The sequence below is a fragment of the Bidens hawaiensis genome, unplaced genomic scaffold (genome assembly GCF_021521415.1).
Source record: "Bidens hawaiensis isolate Kalapana, Puna unplaced genomic scaffold, B.hawaiensis_p1.1 tig00015926_1, whole genome shotgun sequence".
Lineage (NCBI taxonomy): Eukaryota > Viridiplantae > Streptophyta > Magnoliopsida > Asterales > Asteraceae > Bidens > Bidens hawaiensis.
Window position 1 is genome coordinate 332,863 of NW_027492432.1, and position 19,868 is coordinate 352,730.

At 40.9% G+C, this 19,868-nt stretch overlaps 1 protein-coding gene across 1 annotated transcript; it reads right to left on the minus strand.

Moving 5' to 3' along the window:
- Positions 1–179: 179 nt before the first annotated feature.
- On the minus strand, positions 180–3,360 carry LOC143550149 (WAT1-related protein At3g28050-like). The gene is made up of 7 exons (XM_077040854.1): positions 3,155–3,360; positions 2,802–2,867; positions 2,559–2,672; positions 1,997–2,237; positions 769–927; positions 527–678; positions 180–447 (listed from the first exon to the last, which is right to left on the minus strand). Exons 1-7 carry the CDS (start codon positions 3,358–3,360, stop codon positions 291–293), a joined length of 1,095 nt encoding a protein of 364 aa, XP_076896969.1. The 3' UTR covers positions 180–290.
- Positions 3,361–19,868: the final 16,508 nt, after the last annotated feature.

Consider the following 19,868-nt stretch of genomic DNA (forward strand, 5'->3'; position numbering starts at 1 on the left):
CAGTGTTTACTTATTAGGTTGTTGAACAATGCTTATTTGATGTTCCTTTATACACAGTGTTTACTTATTTAATAGTTTGTTTAGCTCGGTTTGATTCGTGACCTGCATGTCGAAGCTCTTGCCCTTAGTGTCGAGGCGAACCAATAAGAGGCGAGGCGCTGCAGTCGAGGCATGGATCGTACACTTAAATGATTCATCAAATTTTTACACTTAAATCATTAATATTTACAACAGTAGCATTCAACCATAACATCATAATACAGATAAGATAACTAACGTGGCCTTATAATTTAACTTCTCTCAACGTCCACATTTTCGTTGTCCTTGTAATGCTGCAACAATGGCGGCGAATCCGAGTTCATAAATTCATCTTTTGACGCAGCCTCGTTTGCTTTGCCCCACATCACCGTGTAGAACCCAATCGATATTATCGTTGCTCCAATGACACTGAATATATGATGAATATACAAGTTAATCCACATTTAGTTTAATCATGATTAGTTGATTAACTAAATGTTCATAATACCTTCCAAGATAAAGGTCGTCCCCGAGGAACATAACACCCATAGCAACTGCTATAGCAATCGATAACGGTTTAAACATGGCCACAAATAATGGCCCTTTTATGCGCAAAGCCCACGTGTGGACACTGTTATTCAAGCCTGAACCGAGCACACCCTGCATGACTCAAGAAACCAAAAGAAACCCTTTTTAGACACCACCAAACCGATTACGGAAATGTGAAAATTGACTCATTTGGGTACTTACCGAACACAAAATCGAGGCTAAGGCTATATTGGGCTTGATCCTCCAAGCACTTGAATCCGGTTCACTAAATACCCCCACAATCGCAGCCAAAAGGCTCACTATAAAGTTGTAAAAGAATACCACCGTTAATTCTGCTGGATACTCCTTCATGATTTGTGTCTGCGCGTTATATTAAAGTTTTAACATACTTGCGTCAAATCAGTCTTATTTAGGGACGACAGAAAGTCCCAAACCCGAAACATCTAGGACAACTAATGAGACATGTATTCAGGTATACAGAAGGGTATGGGATTAATTATAAAAATGTTCACGCGTTTTTGACTCGTATAGTCGTATGGTATTATATGATACAAGCTTGATTACCTTAAACTAGGGGTGCAAACGAGCCGAGCTGATCGCGAGCTATTCGAGATCGGCTCGTGAAAAAGCTCGAACGAGCCGAGCTTATACGAGCCCAAGCCCGAGCTCAAGCCTAAAAGAAAGCTCGTTTAATAAACGAGCCCGAGCTTCACTTATCGAGCTCGAGCCGGCTCGCGAGCCTAAACGAGCTTGTCATTTATATATTTTATATAAATATATAAATTAATATATACATATATATTTAATAATTATTTATTAATATATAGTTTTATTAAAACAAATAACTAAATAACATATATTATTATATATATAAAGTTATAATGAAAATAAATACACAAATTTAATTATAAATATATAAAAGTTAATTAATAAATATTAAACGAGCCGAGTTCGAGCTTGAAAAACTACGAAACAAGCCGAGCTCGAGCTCTGCATAAGTTAAACGCGCCGAGCTCGATCGAGCTCGGCGCGTTTAACTTATGAAGAGCTTAAATGAGCCGAGCTCGAGCCTGGTCGAGCTCGGTCTTAGCTCGTTTGCACCCCCACCTTAAACCGATCCATACCCATTAACACACACCGAATATATATATATATATATATATATATATATATATATATTCTTATAACATTAGAAACTTAAAACTATTGAATATATAGAATTACTAGAAGTGTAACTAATATTTAATATTTATGTCGATTTTTTGGGTGAGTATAAGATCCGAGTTTCGGGTAATGAGAATCTCAACATGTAAATTCATAAATGAGTATACCCGATACACGCGAAGTCAGTCACATACCCGGCCCATTATTGTCCTACTCGACCCAATCAGGCGGTTAGTGTAGTAAATACTAAATAGTGAAACTATACCTGCACTATGTACCATAAGGGGACTAATATGTACTCTGAGGTCAAAAAAAGCCCACCAAGAGCCCAGTTCGATTGCGAAGCATCATGCAAAACTGATGACGAATTAGCCATCGACGACGATTGACCCCATATAAGCTTGGGTCCTTTGTAAAGTGTGACAACAAATGCACCTGTCACGGAAACAACTGTGCCCACTAACTTTGCGCGACAACTTTTTTTCGCAAAAGATAATGTCTCCATCCTGTTTTTCACATAAAAAGGAAATATATTAAATCATTGGACACTAGATAAGCAATATTGTCACAAAAGATAATAAAAGTAAACATGATTAGTTGATTACTTCAAGTTGCATAAGTTTGAATATAAGCAATATTGTCACAAAAAATAATTGTCATATGTATATTTTAAGTAACTAAGCAAGTGGGCGAGGCATAAACTTTTTATCCGGGCCCACAAACTAATATCTTTAATTATATACGGTCAATTTCAATTTTCATGATGTGACAAATGACATTACAAATTTAAATTATTGTTTGGGTAGGAATTAGGATAGGATTAGAACCTGAAAATGACTGCAAGGATGAAGGTAAAAGCAGGAACAAGATTGCTTATTGCGGAAGCCAACGTTGGCGAACTGTAAATAATTCCGGTATATCCCATGATTTGTGACGTACACCTGATCGGTATAAATAATGCATATTAATGTTATGACTTTAAAATTAAAAAGGCTGTTTGTTTTCTATTTTGATGTAAAAGAATATATATATTTTAATGATTTAAATTCGTTAAAAAAAAAAAAAATTACCCGATGATCCCAAGAAGGCCGATTTTGCTAACGATCGAGATATTCACTGGAGGAATCACCCTTGATCTGTTCATCCTCAAAAATAAATAAATAATAATAATAATAATAATATACAAAACAATATTACTATAGTAGTAATAGTATAGTAAGTAAATGACGGAACTAGAACTTCTTTTATAACTGTTCCACAAAACATATATTTTCTAAAAATTGTCAAATTTTATGTAGAAAAATACAATAATTCTCGTGGAACGGTTAGTGGACCATCTTGACCATTCTCTGGTTCCGCGCCAATAATAATAATAATAATAATAATAATAATAATATTAATTGGTTAGTAAATAAATAAGTACCTGTTGGAGAAGAAGGGTGCAGGAAAAAGTAGGAGGGCAGCGACAGCATAGGAGTAAACGACAAAAACATGGTAACTCATTCCTCGGAGAGTGGCGGCTTTGTACAAGGTGTTGAGTCCAACGTTGGTGCACTCCATGGTGACCATGGCGGCAAATGGTAGGACATCTTGGTACATGAAGTGTTGTTGTCTTTGGTCGCCAGTCATGGTTTAAGAAGTGTGTAATGTTGGGAAAGTGGTAAGAGCACAATATATATATATATATATATATATATATTGGTGTGTAGTGGTTATTATTATTATTATTATTATTATTTTTTATAGTTAGAATAATTAAAGGTTACGTAAGATGTGACAACAAGTTGCTTGTGGGACAAATGGGGCTACTCATCGAATCTGACAATATTTTCGGTCCTGGACACTTCCATCGTATATTTTATGACCCTACGAGAGAATCGGATCAATTTGATGTCCCTAAAGCTTTTCTGTGGCCCGTTCAAATTTTTCTACCACGGCCAAAGGGTATGTTCACCGTCAGCCCGAAAAACTGAGTATGGGGCTATTCACCGAATCTGACCATATTTACAGTCCTGGAGACTTTCATCGAATATTTTATTACCCTACGAATGAATCAAATCAATTTGACGTCCCTAGAGCTTTCTAGTTGGCCGTTCGATATTTTGCTACTACGACCAAAGAGGTATGTTCACCGTCAGCCCGAGAAAACTGAGTATGTGGCTATTCACCGAATCAGACAATATTTTCGGTCCTGGAGACTTCCATCGGATATTTTCGACCCTACGAAAGAATCGGATCATTTTGATGTCCTTAGAGCTTTCCCGTGGCACGTTCGAAATTTTGCTACTACGGCCAAAAAGCTATGTTTACCGCCAGCCCGAAAAAACTGAGTATAGGGCTATTCACTGAATCTGACTATATTTTCGGTCCTGGAGACTTCTATAGAATATTTTATGACCCTACGAGAGAATCGGATCAATTTGATGTCTCTAGAGCTTTCCCGTGGCCCGTTCGAAATTTTTCTACTACGACCTAAGGGGTAGGTTCACCGTCTGCATGAAAAAACTGAGTATGGGGCAATTCACCGAATCTGACAATATTTTCGGTCCTAGAGACTTTCATCGAATATTTTATGACCCTATGAAATAATCGGATCAATTTGATGTCCATAGAGCTTTCCCGTGGCCCGTTAGAAATTTTGCTTCTACAGCCAAAGGGGTATGTTCCTCGTCAGACTGAAGAAACTGAGTATGGGTTTATTCACCGACTCTGACCATATTTTCGGTCCTGGAGACTTTTACCTAATATTTAATGATCCTACGAGATAATCGTACCAATTTGATGTCCCTAGAGTTTTCCCGTGGCCCGTTCGAAATTTTGCTACAACGGCCAAAGGATTATGTTCCCCGTCAGACCGAAAAAACTGAGTATGAGGCTATTCACCGAATCTGATCATATTTTCGGTCCTGGAGACTTTTATCGAACATTTAAAGATCCTACGAAAGAATCGGATCAATTTGATGTCCCTAGAGTTTTCCCGTGGTTCGTTCGAAAATTTGATGCTACGGCCAAAGGGGTAGGTTCACCGTCAGCCCGAAAAAACAGAGTATGGGGCTATTCGCTGAATCTGGCCATATTTTCATTCCTGGAGACTTTCATTAATTATTTTATGACCCTACGAAAGAATTGGATCATTTTGATGTCCCTAGAACTTTCCCGTGGCTCTTTCGAAATTTTGATGCTACGACCAAAGGGGTAGGTTCACCGTCAGCTCGAAAAAACTGAGTATGGGGCTATTCACCGAATCTGACCATATTTTCGGTCCTGGAGAATTTCATCGAATATTTTATTACCCTACGAGAGAATCGGATCAGTTTGACGTCGCTAGAGATTTCCCGTGGCCCGTTCGAAATTTTGCTACTACGCCCAAAACGTAGTGTAGGTTCCCAGCCGGATCTACACGGAATATCTCGTTCTACGTAGGTGCGGAATCCCTACGTAAGACGTTATGAGCGTAGAAGACGATACACGTTAACACGATCAAACACACGTTACAATAAACAAAGACACGTTGTATTGCAACTGGAAACAGGTGATTCACTGATCACCGATTACACAAAACTGAATAACTCGTAAAAACTAAAACTTTAACTCGTCAACTGATCTAGCCGTAACCTAGCAGTTTATATAACACGACAACTTCGCCTAGCATGTTTAGGCGAAGTTGTCCCTAACTTCGCTTGTTCCACAAGTACGCCTATATCAGCGAACTTGTGAGAACTTCGCTTACATCCAAATACAAATCCAACTAACTCGATTACAGACACTAGACACTGAACTACTGACATCATGTACCAACAGACTCCCCCTTGGCAGTAGCTTCATATCTCTATCTTCAAGCACGTGTCTTGTAATCTTCAACAATCTTGTATCTTTCATCTTCAAGCATGAACTCTTTCTCGTACACAAACCGAAACAACTCTTTGATATTTCTTCGCTTCTTCTTTCCAAGAAGGAATATAAAATATTTTCTTCTCGTTCAACACCTGCAGATCAGCTTGAGACAAATTCACCAAGTGCATTGGATCATACACTCTCAGCAGCTCTTGTTCATCTTCATTCTCCATTACTGCTTCAGCTGTTTCACAATCAACATACCACCACTTCAGATCCTTGAGCACATCCTTGGGCATTTGTTTCATCGGCACTTCTTTTAAACACCGGATCGGCTTATACTTCATGATCATCCAAGGCTTGCCATCTGCTCTCATCCCTCTATCTTTATCTTCAATAAGTTTTCCTTTCTGTGGTTTCAACAGCTCAAACTTTTTCTCCTTTATACTTTCCTTCCAAACAATCTTTCCAATGACCCTAGCCATGTTATCATCACTCCTGTTTATCAACCCCAACCTGGCTAAGTCCTTCACTTCACACTCAGGCAACGTATTTAACGATCTCAACAGTCTCTTGAAGTACTGAATCCCATCATACCTTTTAATCACAAAGAGCCTCAACTGCTCATCATATAACCAGCATATAATCCCCTTTTTCGATTCAGCATAACCCCTGATGTTGTAACTTTTCTTGAACATAGTAGGGACCGCCGGTTTCCTAGTCTTTACGAACCACTGAGCATAGCCTTCTTTCCATCTTGGCTGCTCCTCCCATTCCGTCTCATCGCTTCCCATATCTTGTCCCATATCTGCCTTATCAACTTCCGGAATCTCGTGCTCAACGTTCTCCTCCACAATCTCTCCTTCTTCAATCTCACTATCAATGACAATCTCAGCCCCTATCTTCTCTATCTCCTCCATCGGTAACACATCCTCATCACCTATAACATCATCTAACACCTCCTCAGCATCCACAACCACCACATCATCACCCCCTGAACCGCCAGCTGCACTCGTTGACTCCCCCTGAGATGTGGAAGTCCCAAGAGCTTGTTCAGTTCTTGGCAACTCTCCACCTGCACCTTTCGATGCATTGGGATCATCGTCTCGATCATTACGCTTCTTCGTCCTCAGCTCATCACCCTTACAGCCCGTCTCCCCCTGAGATGCCAAGAACTGTTTCAAAGCATCAATTATTTTTCCATGTTCGATCAGCAGGGACAACTGTATCTGATTCTCTGCAACGAGGCGCTGAATAGCATGGGTTTGGATAAGATTTACCTTTGATTGTTCTGCCACGACCCTTTCAAGCGCTGCTATTCGTTCCGAGTCGGATAAGGTTGCATCGAAATCAAACCTCAGATGTGATATATCTTAAGTGTACTGAGGAGGGATTTCCAATGTAACCGGGACCTCAGAAGTAGGCGTAAACGTAACCGCAGGTGGTATCGTAACTGACAACCCTGCAGTAGCTACAACTGTCGACTCAATAAATCTTGCCACGACCTCCGTTGGAGTAAGAGTTGGAGTTGGCAAAGATACAATCTCCGGAGCCGAGAGTTGGAATGTAGTGGGTGGGATGCCGAAGGAAGATGAGGTAGTCACCACGGGAACATCCGTGGCGATTGGCCCTGTAACTTGCAATGGTGTAGGGACTATAGTCATACCAGACAGTGCGGGTGGAGTGAAACGAACCACCCTTGAGCTCTCACCAGCTCCCGAACCTGCACCTGCCCGTTCCCTTCTTGATCTATGGACCAACTGATGTAAATCTTCCTCAAAATCTGACTCACTGTCATCATCGGCTCTCTTCCTCTTCCCATGAATCCGTTCTTGTGTTACCAAAATTCGTCTCGCTTCAGCCACATCATCATCTGACGAATCTGAATCAGCCACCGTCGTAGCTGCCCTAGTAACATTCACACTAGAAACCTGTGCAACCGAGACTTGCACATTTTCCTCTGGATCAACACGTTCCATATCAAAGAAGCCTTGACCACCAAACGCTGCATCAAGGTCTACATTTTCCTCCGGTGACACAACAGGAGCAGCAGGTATAGCTTGAGGTGCTCCAGCCTGTTGTGGTGCCGGATCCCGAAACTCGTCCCCACGAGCTGGAACATACTCTGGGTTGATCAAGTACCCAAATAGTGGAGTATGTCGAGGACGGAGCTCAGGCTTGCTTCTTGCACTCGATGATCTACACTGAGCGAAGATCCTTTTACTTACACTTTCCACGTATCTAATTGGGCGGCGCTGAGGTAACGTGGGAGCAACATGATTCAAGATCATTTGTAGGAATCTTGGATACATAAAAAATCTCTCACGCGCCACCGCTCTTCTCTGACGATCTATCTCGTAAAATACCATCTGACTAAAGCTGTAACGCTTATTGTAAGTCAGTGCAGTCATCGCCGACTGCATGGTCGCACCCATCCCGTCTGTACCAGCCTTTCTCCCCGACATACACACGATCATCACGTGCATGAGAAAGCGCCACTGGTCTAGCAAGAACCCCTTGCGTCTCTGAGTATCCCCCAAAGGACCAGAATATCCCATCCTCAGAAACGCACCATCTCTGAATGGAGCCACAAAGTCTGTAGGATCGTCTCTCGTTTCATCCCCAAACTGTAAAGCCGCCCTAATCTGTTCAGACGAGAACTGTACAATCTAATTGTTAACCATTGCACACATAACCGGGGGCTCGACTCGACAGCCATATTCCACTATCTGCCAGAAATCTTCTATGTTTGGCAATAAGAGAGGCAGTGTTGTAGTAATAGCGTGAAAGATACGCGAGCGAAGTAGAAATGTGATGATCTCGCGGAAATCATCAACACCACTCGCATCCGGGTCCAATGTGATGTACATGTTATGCCCCGGGAAAAACTGTCGGTTGTTGTCTCCACCTTCATCACCACCTGCACCACCTGCTCCAGCAACAGCTGCCATTTCTGCAACAAACAGTCTAAGTTAGAGAATCGTCGAGGCAAATCACAAGTTCGCCTGTTACCATGAGCGAAGTTATGATTTATTCTGTATAGGCGAAGTTAGAGGTGGGGCGAAGTTGGGAACAACTTCGCCTCAACTTGAACTTCGCCTAATAAATGTTAAGTAAAAAGGGCCAGGCGAAGTTAATGATAACTTCGCCTAACGACAACTTCGCCTCATATACTGTTACATAATTAATTATCAGGCGAAGTTAAACATCAAGCGAAGTTAAGAATAACTTCTCCTAAACTGTAAGTTCGCCTGAATATGAATCGGCAACAGTTAGACTTTCGAACGAGGTGAATTGGGTCAATTTGGAGATTGCGGACTCCATAAAACATGATTTTATGACGATTTAGACGATTAAGTTGATTACGACCACGTAATAACAAGTTTGAAAATCGGGTCGTGAGGTTTCGAAAGACCGAGGTCACGAAACGGGTCGAAACGACCTTTGATTTACATCAATGACAGTGAATATACTTTATATCGACACTACACACCTTGAAATCGGATTAGTATTGAGAAGAATAACACAGATTGGATTCGACGCTATAAGTTCGCTTAGGGTTAACAGTGAGTAAGTTCGCAGGTTTTGAAAACAATAAAGAGTCTGACCTAAAATTTCCTTTATATAGGGTCAAAGTTATTACAGGCGAAGTTATGGATAACTTCGCCTATTGCAGGCGAAGTTCTGGATAAGTTCGCCGGTATTAAACTTTACAAAAGAAACCCCATAATTTGAACAATTTGCAGTTAAGTTTGAAAACATCCTTTAAAGAATGATATGATCAAGACCAAGTAACTAGGTATAAAATCATTCAACTACATAAGTAGAATAAAATTTTAAAAATAAAGTACACGGGATCAAATTTCAGTCTCGAAAGGGACTACCATGTTTTAGAAAAGATCCGAACAGGAATCATACTAATTAAGTGACTGTCACACAGATCCATGTTCAGCTGTATTATGACATAAAGAAACAGGTTGTAAGCAGGTAAATAACTTAGAATGGTTTTCATTGCTTCTGTGATACGGGTTAGGTTCAATTAAGCTCAAAACTTAAATGGGCAACACCTCAGAGATTGTGATGTCTCTTATCTATTCTCAAAGCGTATTTGGCTTTCCCCAAGTCACCCCGAGTTGACCTCGACCCGTAGTGTCTGATTAAATAGTAAGTACTCTTCGATCTTTAGGCTCTTCTTCCCGTTCTCTTTCTCACATCTTGATTGAGAAGTATTAACCTTATAAGCTCTAGAATGTCTCAGTAACATTTTTTTTTAAGTATTTACACAGTTTCAGAGTCGTAAACAACTGCAAGTCCCGAATCTGGATCACTGCAGTTTCTTGACACGCTATCTTCACGGGAATCAGAACACTCACGGGCTCGTGTATGACTGGGTAATCGCTTTTCTGCCTATCATTCGGAAAGATATATATGGAAACATGCACAACTCTTAAGGAGTTTCCACGTAAAATCGAGGAGATTTAGTTAGTATCACTTCTACTTTTACGCACCATAAAAAGCTACCATGACATACAATGACTGTTCTAAAGTCTTTTAGGCCTAATAACTGCACTAGTTAAGCACACAGAATCAGTATATCTATCACTTTCCAAGGTTGGATCAATTTTCTGTTAAACATAGTAAAGGAACTTCTTACGAAGTAGTAGACTTGAAAAATAATTTCATCTCCCATAAAAATTTTTAACTTCTATCGCCCCGATCAAGTCGAAGTCTTCAGGTAAACGGCTATCCTGAAGATCCAATTGATCAACTGGACCGACCACATACGAGTATGTGTCCTTCTAACTAAGTATGAACAACTAATTTTCAGCGAAAGAATAAAAACACATCATAAACCGCCCCGGTCACTTTCAGTCATCTGGTTAATGGCTATCCTCATATTCTACAAGTAGAAATGAGGATCAAACATATCCGAAGATATGTCCTTCAAACTGAGGCAACCGACATAATTCTAAGCGATAGTGAGGTTTTTTTTTTTTTTTTTTTAAACAAAGACGAAAAGCACGGTTACTCGGGATTGATCATCCCATTTAGCTCAACAAGGTTTTGAAAACGAGTTTTGTCAAACGCTTTAGTAAACAAATCAGCGAAATTATCTAACGTATCAACCTTTTCGAGCACAATCAATTTCTTCTCAGCACAATCCCGTATAAAATGATGACGGATGTCAATGTGTTTAGTTTTGCTATGCTTTACGGGATTGTTAGTTACTGAGATAGCAGCAGTGTTATCAATGCAAATAGGAGTATGAGTGAAATTCAGACCATAATCGCGCAATTGCTGTTGTATCCAAAGAACCTGGGAGCAGCAGTTCGATGCTGCCATGTATTCTGCTTCACAGGTAGAAATGGCGACTGAGGTCTGCTTCTTGCACTGCCATGACACTAATCTGCCTCCAAGAAACTGACATCCACCTGTTGTTGACTTCCGATTCTGATTGCATCCTCCATAATCAGAATCTGTGTAGGCGACTAACTCCAAGTCTCCTCCTTTCGTGTACCACAACCCTAGCTTAGGCTTGCCTTTGAGATAGCGCAATATCCTCTTCACACCCTTCATGTGAGATTCCTTTGGGTTTGCCTGAAAGCGAGCACAAAGACAAACTGCAAACATAATATCAGGTCTAGATGCAGTCAAGTACATTAAAGAACCTATGATTGCCCGATATTGGGTGGGGTCCACGTCTGCATCACTGTCGGAATCAGCACCCAATTTATGGTTGACGCAAACTGGAGTATCAAATGGAGTGCTGTCCTCCATCTTGAAGCGTTTGAGAACGTCATGGACATACTTAGTCTGATGAATGAACATCCCATCTTTCTTCTGATCAACCTGCAGTCCTAAAAAGAAAGTTAGTTCACCCATAGCACTCATTTCAAACCTCTTTTTCATGACGGCTTCAAATTCCTGACACATGGCGACTTTTGATGCAGCAAAGATGATGTCGTCCACGTAGACTTGCATAAGAAGAAAGTCCCTTCCTTTTCTCTTAAAGAACAGTGTGCTATCGATCTTTCCCCTTTCAAATTCATTCTCAAGCAAGTAATCGGATAGAGTTGCGTACCAAGCACGAGGGGCCTGATGTAGCCCATAAAGCGCTTTACTTAGCTTGTATACGTGGTCAGGAAAGTTTGGGTCAGGAAAACCCTGAGGTTGCTCAACGTACACAACCTCATCGACGTTACCGTTAAGAAACGCACTCTTCACGTCTAACTGGAACACCTTCATCTCCTTGTGTGCAGCAAATGCCAAAAACAGTCGAATCGCTTCCAATCTCGCCACAGGAGCAAACACTTCATTGTAGTCGATCCCCTCTTGCTGATTAAAACCCTTTACAACCAGCCTCGCCTTGTTTATGATAATTATCCCTTTTTCATCTCTCTTGCATTTGTAAACCCATTTTGTGCCAATCGCATGCACATTTTTCGGTTTTTCAACCAAATTCCAAACCTCCATCTTCTTGAACTAGGCTAACTCTTCTTGCATGGCTTCAACCCACGAGCTGTCCTTGAGAGCCATTTGATAGTTCTTTGGTTCAATCTGGCTTATGAAGCAGGTGTACAAGCATTCGTTAATGATGCCTGTATCTTTAATGCTTGTGTAAACACAAGTGTGCTCATTCAAGATTCGTCTTGTTTGTACACCGTCGGACAGATCACCTATCACGTTCTCCAAAGGGTGATTTTTGTGAACACTCGTAGTCGGAACCGAACTGACTTGCAGATTGTCTTCCAGGTTCGAAGGTAGCTCATCAATGGGTGATTGTTGTTGAGAGTGAAACGGATTGAAGAATTCCTTTTCAGTAGAGGCAGCAGGGGTATCGACAGCATTTGACGAGGAAGGTTGACATTCATCGTACAGCGGTCTTTGCACAAAATTGTCTTCCTCATCATAAAGCATCTTCGTAGCTATTCTCTCATCAACTTCTGCACAATCCAAGTAAGGCATGTTAAAAGATTTAAAAAGCCTATCATAGTCGAAAGCCCCAGCGGGTCCCGTGCTTGGTATTGGTGATTTGTAACTTGTGATGTCAGTGTTACACACCACCTCAACCTTGCTGGTCGATAGATTAAAGACTCGTCTGTTGGGAGTCCCAACAACATATCCGACTAAAATACCTTCGTCGGCTATTTCACCAAATTTTGAGTTCGTCTTTAATATCGAACACTGGGACCCGAATGGTTCGAGACCACTCAAGTTAGGCTTTCTCCCATGCATAAGTTCATAACATGTTTTATTCAATCTTTTAAGAGTTAACACTCTATTAAGGATATAACAGGCTGTTGCAACAGCTTCAGCCCAGAACACCACAGGAAGTTTCGAATCAGCCAGCATGGTTCTGGCTCCTTCAATTAACGTTCTGTTCTTCCTCTCAGCCACCCCATTTTGTTGCGGAGTATACGGGGCGCTGTATTGGTGGTCTATCCCTTTCTGTAAGCAGAAGATCTCCATCTGATAGTTTTTGAACTCTGCCCCATTGTCACTCCTGATGTATTTAACCTTTTTCCCCATAATATTCTCAACCTTGGTAATCAAATTTATTACCATCTGAACCGTTTCATCCTTTGTCTTCAGGAAATATACCCAAGAATATCGAGAGAAATCATCAGTGATCACCAAACAGTATGATGTTCCACCTAGGCTTTTTACATTCACGGGACCGAAGAGATCCATGTGAAGTAGGTCTAGGGTACTGACTACTGAATTAACCTTCTTGGTGTGATGGGATTTCTTGTGTTGCTTTCCCTTTTTGCACGATAAGCATTGGTCTTCAAAGTTGAAATTTTTCAAGGGAACACCCAGCACCAGCCCATTCTTGACAATGTAGTTCATTTTCCGAAGATGAATATGCCCCATTCTTCGATGCCATAACTCGGACTCCGATTCAGTTGCTTTTGACAGAAGACACGATTCTTCTGTTGCCATCTCAGTCGACCTCATGTCCATAACATACGTATTCTTTTCCCTTGGAGCCTTCATTACTATCCAATCCTCTGGTATCTTGAAACCAGGATACAGTACGATCGCTTCATTCTTGGTAAAGTGCACAGTGTAATCTTTGTCACAGATCTGCGATACACTCAGCAGATTATGCTTCAGTTCTTCAACGAAATTCACTTTCTCTAACGTCATTTTACCATTAGTCACCGTCCCAATTCCAGTAATCCTTCCACCACTCTCTCCAGCAAAACTAACTCTTCCTCCCTGAACAGGTTTCCATTCGTGTAACAAATTCTTGTTACCCGTCATGTGCCGGGAACAGCCGCTATCCACAACCCATAGATTGTTTGCAGCCCTGTTCAACTGTTCCTGCACGATAAAAGCAGAGGATTAAAATCTGGGGACCCAAGACCTATTGGTCTTGGGTCGATACATCCCGTACTTTGGCTGTCCAAAGTTAGTAATAGTATGATTTCTGTAAGTCCTAAAAGGATACCTTCTTGTAGATTGACTATGAGGCCATCCAAACCTTCGTGAATTAAATGAATTATTACTAATGGTTTGGTTGTTAACAGGGAAAAACTGAGATCGATTTCTTTGAATACCTGGATTAGTCCAATATCTGAACTTTGATGAATTTTCATTTTTACAATTATAGTAATTACCGTTAGTTCTATTCTCAGTTTTTGAAGGCCTCATACCTCTGAATCTCTGCTTCAGAGGGCAATCAGCAATCAGGTGTCCTAATTGATTGCATCTGAAACAACTTCTGTGTTCAACTTTCGTATCAATAGTTGTTTTAGATGTTGAGGCTGCATTACTGCCCGTTTGTCTAACATATGGTGGGACATACGGGTTTAGTGGAGAATTCTTTTCAGTTGGTTTATGTTCCTCTCCACGTTTTGGTAACACTGCCTCTTCTTTTGTCTCACTCGACTCGGATGACTTGTCCGAATTTGATGAGACAGGACTAGGAACAGAAATCTTAACATTAGAAACAGGCTTACTCGTTTCGCCTTTACTAACTTCTGGATCTTTAATCGTAACCTTAACCGGAACTGTCTGGCCAATTTCAACATCAACGGATTTCTGATTACTAGGATCATAAGTGTAGTTATGATTATAAGGTGGTGGAACTTCATTATATCCAATTCCTCCCCTTTAAACTGGGGAACGTTGATCACTTACAAGGTGATCAAGTATAGCAGAGGAATTTCTAAATTGCTCAAGCTTTCTGTTAAGTTCCACCACTTTCACCTAGTGATCAGCTATCTGTTTATCCCTTTCAGCTATTAGTTTGGTTTTCTCTTCTAACACTTCATAGCTAAGATCAATTACTTGTATTTTTTCAGCTAGACTGGCTTTAAGACTTCTGATATCTTTCTCACTAGCTTTTATTTTTACCTTGTAACTATTTTCTCTATCTTTAGTGTAATAATGATCTTCTTTTAATGTTTTAAATTGAGCATCTAAACTAACAAACTGATCAGTTATTGTTTTCAATTGTTCAGACAGATTTTCACATTTCGTACAAGGGAGTTTAGTACTTACCTCGGAGAGCTGATCTGTCACTTCTGCCATGTAAGCTTGATTTTCTCCAGTTAGTTTCTCACTTCCTGCAGTTTCGATGTTCGCCAAATTGGCCTGTTCGAACACTTCCTCAACATGCAGATTCCAATTGTATTCCCCGTTCTGTCTGGATATCATCGCCCTATTCTCACTACTTCCACCACTCTGTTGTGTAGACCTGTTCTGACTACGTTCAACTCTGTCATTTGTGCATTATTTAGAAAAGTGGCCATTCTGTTGACAGTTGTAACACCGAACCTTTGACTTATCAAAACCTGGTCTTTCACCAACAAACTTTCTACCAGTCTTCTTCATAAACCTTTTAACCCTTCTTACAATCATCGCCATCTGCCACTGCAGATCCATCTCTTCCAGATCATCAGCATCGATCTGATCATAGTCTTCGTCTAAAGTTGCAGGATCAACAATCTTGCCTTTAATGTAATTTTCATACGAAGCAATGAAAGATGCATAGAGAGCAAACTGCTGTTCAGCAGATTTAACACTCATGGGCATCTAAGAGTAGTTGTTGTTCGGAACACTTGAAGAGAAACTACCCTTGGTTGCTTGAGGTTTAGAAGCATTTCTACCACCAGCTACAAAACACACATCACCATCCATGTTGAGAGTTACATGACCTTCATGTGTTGAGTTAGCGCCCGAGTCTCCCTTAGAGTAGTACGCAGATGATTCTGACTTCGAACTTGAATTAACTTTCGCACCATACATTCCCGGATTCTGAACCTGATCAGTTGGTGTCTCTTTTCGAACCATGTTAAGTTCAAAAGTTCATAGTTTGTTGACTGCTGTTTCCAAGTCTTAGTCGGCAAACTCTTTGTCTTCTCTCATCAAGACAGTGTACATCTCCCATTTCGGTGGGAGAGCATAAAGGAGTTTTTCCACGATCTCCTCTTCTTTGTAAGCAATGGAATAATTGCTGAGTTCGGTCATCAGGTGATAATATCTCGTGATGATATCATCAAGTGATTCATTCTTCAAATACTTGAACACCGAGAATTGGGTTTTGATTAGTTTAATCTTGGATGCACGAATCCCCACATTACCTTCAAATCGGTTTTCAAGTGCTTCCCATAGCTCTCTAGCGGTTTTATACTTCCTGAAGGTGTGAAGAATCTCTTGTGGAAGAGCCATTGTAATCGCAGCATGAGCTTTTCTTTCAGCCTCATACATCTTCTTTTCTTCCTCTTCCATCTTGTTGTATTTCTTAATCTGTTCACGACCCTCATACAGAGCAGTTGGTGGAATGTATCCATCTTGAATGCACACCCACATCTTAGCATCTTGGTAATTAACATACTGCTCAAACCGATCCTTCCAAGCCACAAAATCGGTACCCTTTAGCATCTTCGGTGCCTTAGTAGCTGAACCCGCTTCCACTTCCATCTTCACCAGTTCCGTAATATTTATTGAAGTCATCTTTTACGAAACGAAAACACAAAGAAACCCGAAAAATAAAAATTTTATCCTTAACAGTACTGTAGGCGAAGTTGTGGATAACTTCGCTTAAGTCTTAACTTCGCTTGAATTCTTAACTTCGCTCTCCTTTTTAAATTCGCCTGATTTGGCGAAGTTGTGAGGTAGGCGAAGTTGTGGATAACTTCGCTTAACCTTATACTTTCGCCTAAACCCTACAAACAGTAGCAGAAACTTCGCCTGATGAACACGATGATTTTGCAGGTTTGATTTCTGGATTTTGCGAGGTATGCGAAGGTGTAATGGGATGTTTTTGATGGTGGGAGGTGAGTAGGACACAAAAACTCGGCAAACTCGTCCCACGAATAGTCGAACGGAACGATTTCTACACCCGCGTGATAATCCCGAACCACACAATCACGAGCAAATGCTCTGATACCAATTGTAGGTTCCCAGCCAGATCTACACGGAATATCTCGTTCTACGTAGGTACGGAATCTCTACGTAAGACGTTTCGAGCGTAGAAGACGATACACGTTAACACGATCAAACACACGTTACAATAAACAAAGACACGTTGTATTGCAACTGGAAACACGTGATTCACTGATCACCGATTACACAAAACTGAATAACTCGTAAAAACTAAAACTTTAACTCGTCAACTGATCTAGCCGTAACCTAGCAGTTTATATAACACGACAACTTCGCCTAGCATGTTTAGGCGAAGTTGTCCCTAACTTCGCTTGTTCCACAAGTTCGCCTATATCAGCGAACTTGTGAGAACTTCGCTTACATCCAAATACAAATCCAACTAACTCAATTACAGACACAAGACACTGAACTACTGACATCATGTACCAACACATATTTTTGGTCCTGGAGACTTCCATCGAATATTTTATTACATTACGAAAGAATCGGATCAATTTGATAGCCCTAGAGCTTTCACGTGGCTCGTTTGAAATTTTGCTACTACGTCCAAAGGGGTATGTTCACCGTCAGCCTGAAAAAACCGAGTATGGGGCTATTCACCGAATCTGACCATATTTTCGATCCTGGAGACTTCCATCGAATATTTTATGACCCTACGAGAGAATCAGATTAATTTGATATCCCTAGAGCTTTCCCGTGTCCCGTTCGAAATTTTGCTACTACGGCCAAAGGGGTAGGTTCTCCGTCAGCCCGAAAAAACTGATTATGGGGCTATTCACCGAATCTGACCATATTTTCGATCTTGGAGACTTCCATCGAATATTTTATGACCCTACGAGAGAATCAGATTAATTTGATATCCCTAGAGCTTTCCCGTGTCCCGTTCGAAATTTTGCTACTACGGCCAAAGGGGTATGTTCACTGTCAGCCTGAAAAAACTGAGTATGGGGCTATTCATCGAATCTGACCATATTTTCGATCCTAGAGACATCTATCGAATATTTTATGAACATACAAAAAATCGGGTCATTTTTATGACCCTAGAGCCTTCCCGTGGCTCGTATGTTCACCGTCAGCACGAAAAAACTGAGTATGGGGCTATTAACCGAATCTGACCATATTTTTGGTCCTGGAGACTTCCATCGAATATTTTATCACCCTACGAAAGAATCGGATCAATTTGATAGCCCTAGAGCTTTCACGTGGCTCGTTCGAAATTTTGCTACTACGTCCAAAGGGGTATGTTCACCGTCAGCCTGAAAAAACCGAGTATGGGGCAATACACTGAATCTGACCGTATTTTCGATCCTGGAGACTTCCATCGAATATTTTATGACCCTACGAAAGAATCAGATCAATTTGATATCCCTAGAGGTTTCCCGTGGCCCGTTCAAAATTTTACTACTACGGCCAAAGTGGTATGTTCACTATCAGCCTGAAAAAACTGAGTACAGGGCTATTCACCGAATCTAACCATATTTTCGATCCAAGAGACTTCCATCGAATATTTTATGAACCTACGAAAAAATCGGGTCAATTTTATGTCCCTAGAGCTTTCCCGTTGCTCGTTCGAAATTCTGATGCTACGGCCAAAGGGGCAGGTTCAACGTTAGCCCGAAAAATTTGAGTATGGGGCTATTCACCGAATCTGACCATATTTTTGGTCCTGGAGACTTCCATCGAATATTTTAATACCCTACGAGAGAATCGGATCAATTTGATGTCTCTAGAGCTTTCCCATGTCTCGTTAGAAATTTTAATGCTACAGCCAAATGGGTATGTTCCACCTAAGCCTGAAAAATCTGAGTATGGGGCTATTCACCGAATCTGACCATATTTTCGGTCCTGGAGACTTCTATCGAATATTTTATGACCCTACGAGAGAATCGGACCAATTTGATGTCCCTAGAGCTTTCCCGTGGACCGTTCGAAATTTTGCTGCTACGTCCAAAGGGGTATTTTCACCGTTTGCCTGAAAAAACTGATTATGGGACTATTCACCGAATCTGACCATATTTTTGGTCCTAGAGACTTCCATCGAATATTTTATGACCCTACAAAAGAATCGGATCAATTTGATGTCCCTAGAGCTTTCACGTGGCCCGTTCGAAATTTTGCTACTACGGCCAAAGTGGCAAGTTCAACGTTAGCCTGAAAAAACTGATTATGGGGCTATTCATCGAATCTGACCATATTTTCGGTTCTGGAGACTTCTATCGTATATTTTATGACCCTACGAGAGAATCAGATTAATTTGATATCCCTAGAGCTTTCCCGTGTCCCGTTCGAAATTTTGCTACTACGGCCAAAGAGGTATGTTCACCGTCAGCCTAAAAAATTTGAGTATGGGGCTATTCACCGAATCTGACCATATTTTCAATCCTGGAGACTTCCATCGAATATTTTATGACCCAACGAAAGAATCATATCAATTTGATATCCCTAGAGGATTCCCGTTACCCGTTCGAAATTTTACTACTACGGCCAAAGGGGTATGTTCACTGTCAGCCTGAAAAAACTGAGTATGGGGCTATTCATCGAATCTGACCATATTTTCGATCCTAGAGACATCTATCGAATATTTTATGAACATACAAAAAATCGGGTCATTTTTATGACCCTAGAGCCTTCCCGTGGCTCGTTCGAAATCCTGATGCTACGGCCAAAGGGGAAGGTTCAACGTCAGCCCGAAAAATTTGAGTATAGGCCTATTCATCGAATCTGACTATATTTTTGGTCCTGGAGACTTCCATTGAATATTTTATTATCCTACGAGAGAATCGGATCAATTTGTTGTCTCTAGAGGTTTCCCATGGCCCGTTAGAAATATTGATGCTACAGCCAAATGGGTATGTTCCACGTAAGCCTGAAAAAACTGAGTATGGAGCTATTCACCGAATCTGACC

Excerpts from the sequence above, each read along its gene's own strand:
- LOC143550149 (XM_077040854.1), bottom strand. The coding sequence starts at position 3,360 with ATGACTGGCGACCAAAGACAACAACACTTCATGTACCAAGATGTCCTA. Across the intron at positions 2,868-3,154 it reads GCACCCTTCTTCTCCAACAG|ATCAAGGGTGATTCCTCCAG; the intron begins GTACTTATTTAT and ends GAGGATGAACAG. Across the intron at positions 2,673-2,801 it reads GGCCTTCTTGGGATCATCGG|GTGTACGTCACAAATCATGG; the intron begins GTAATTTTTTTT and ends TATACCGATCAG.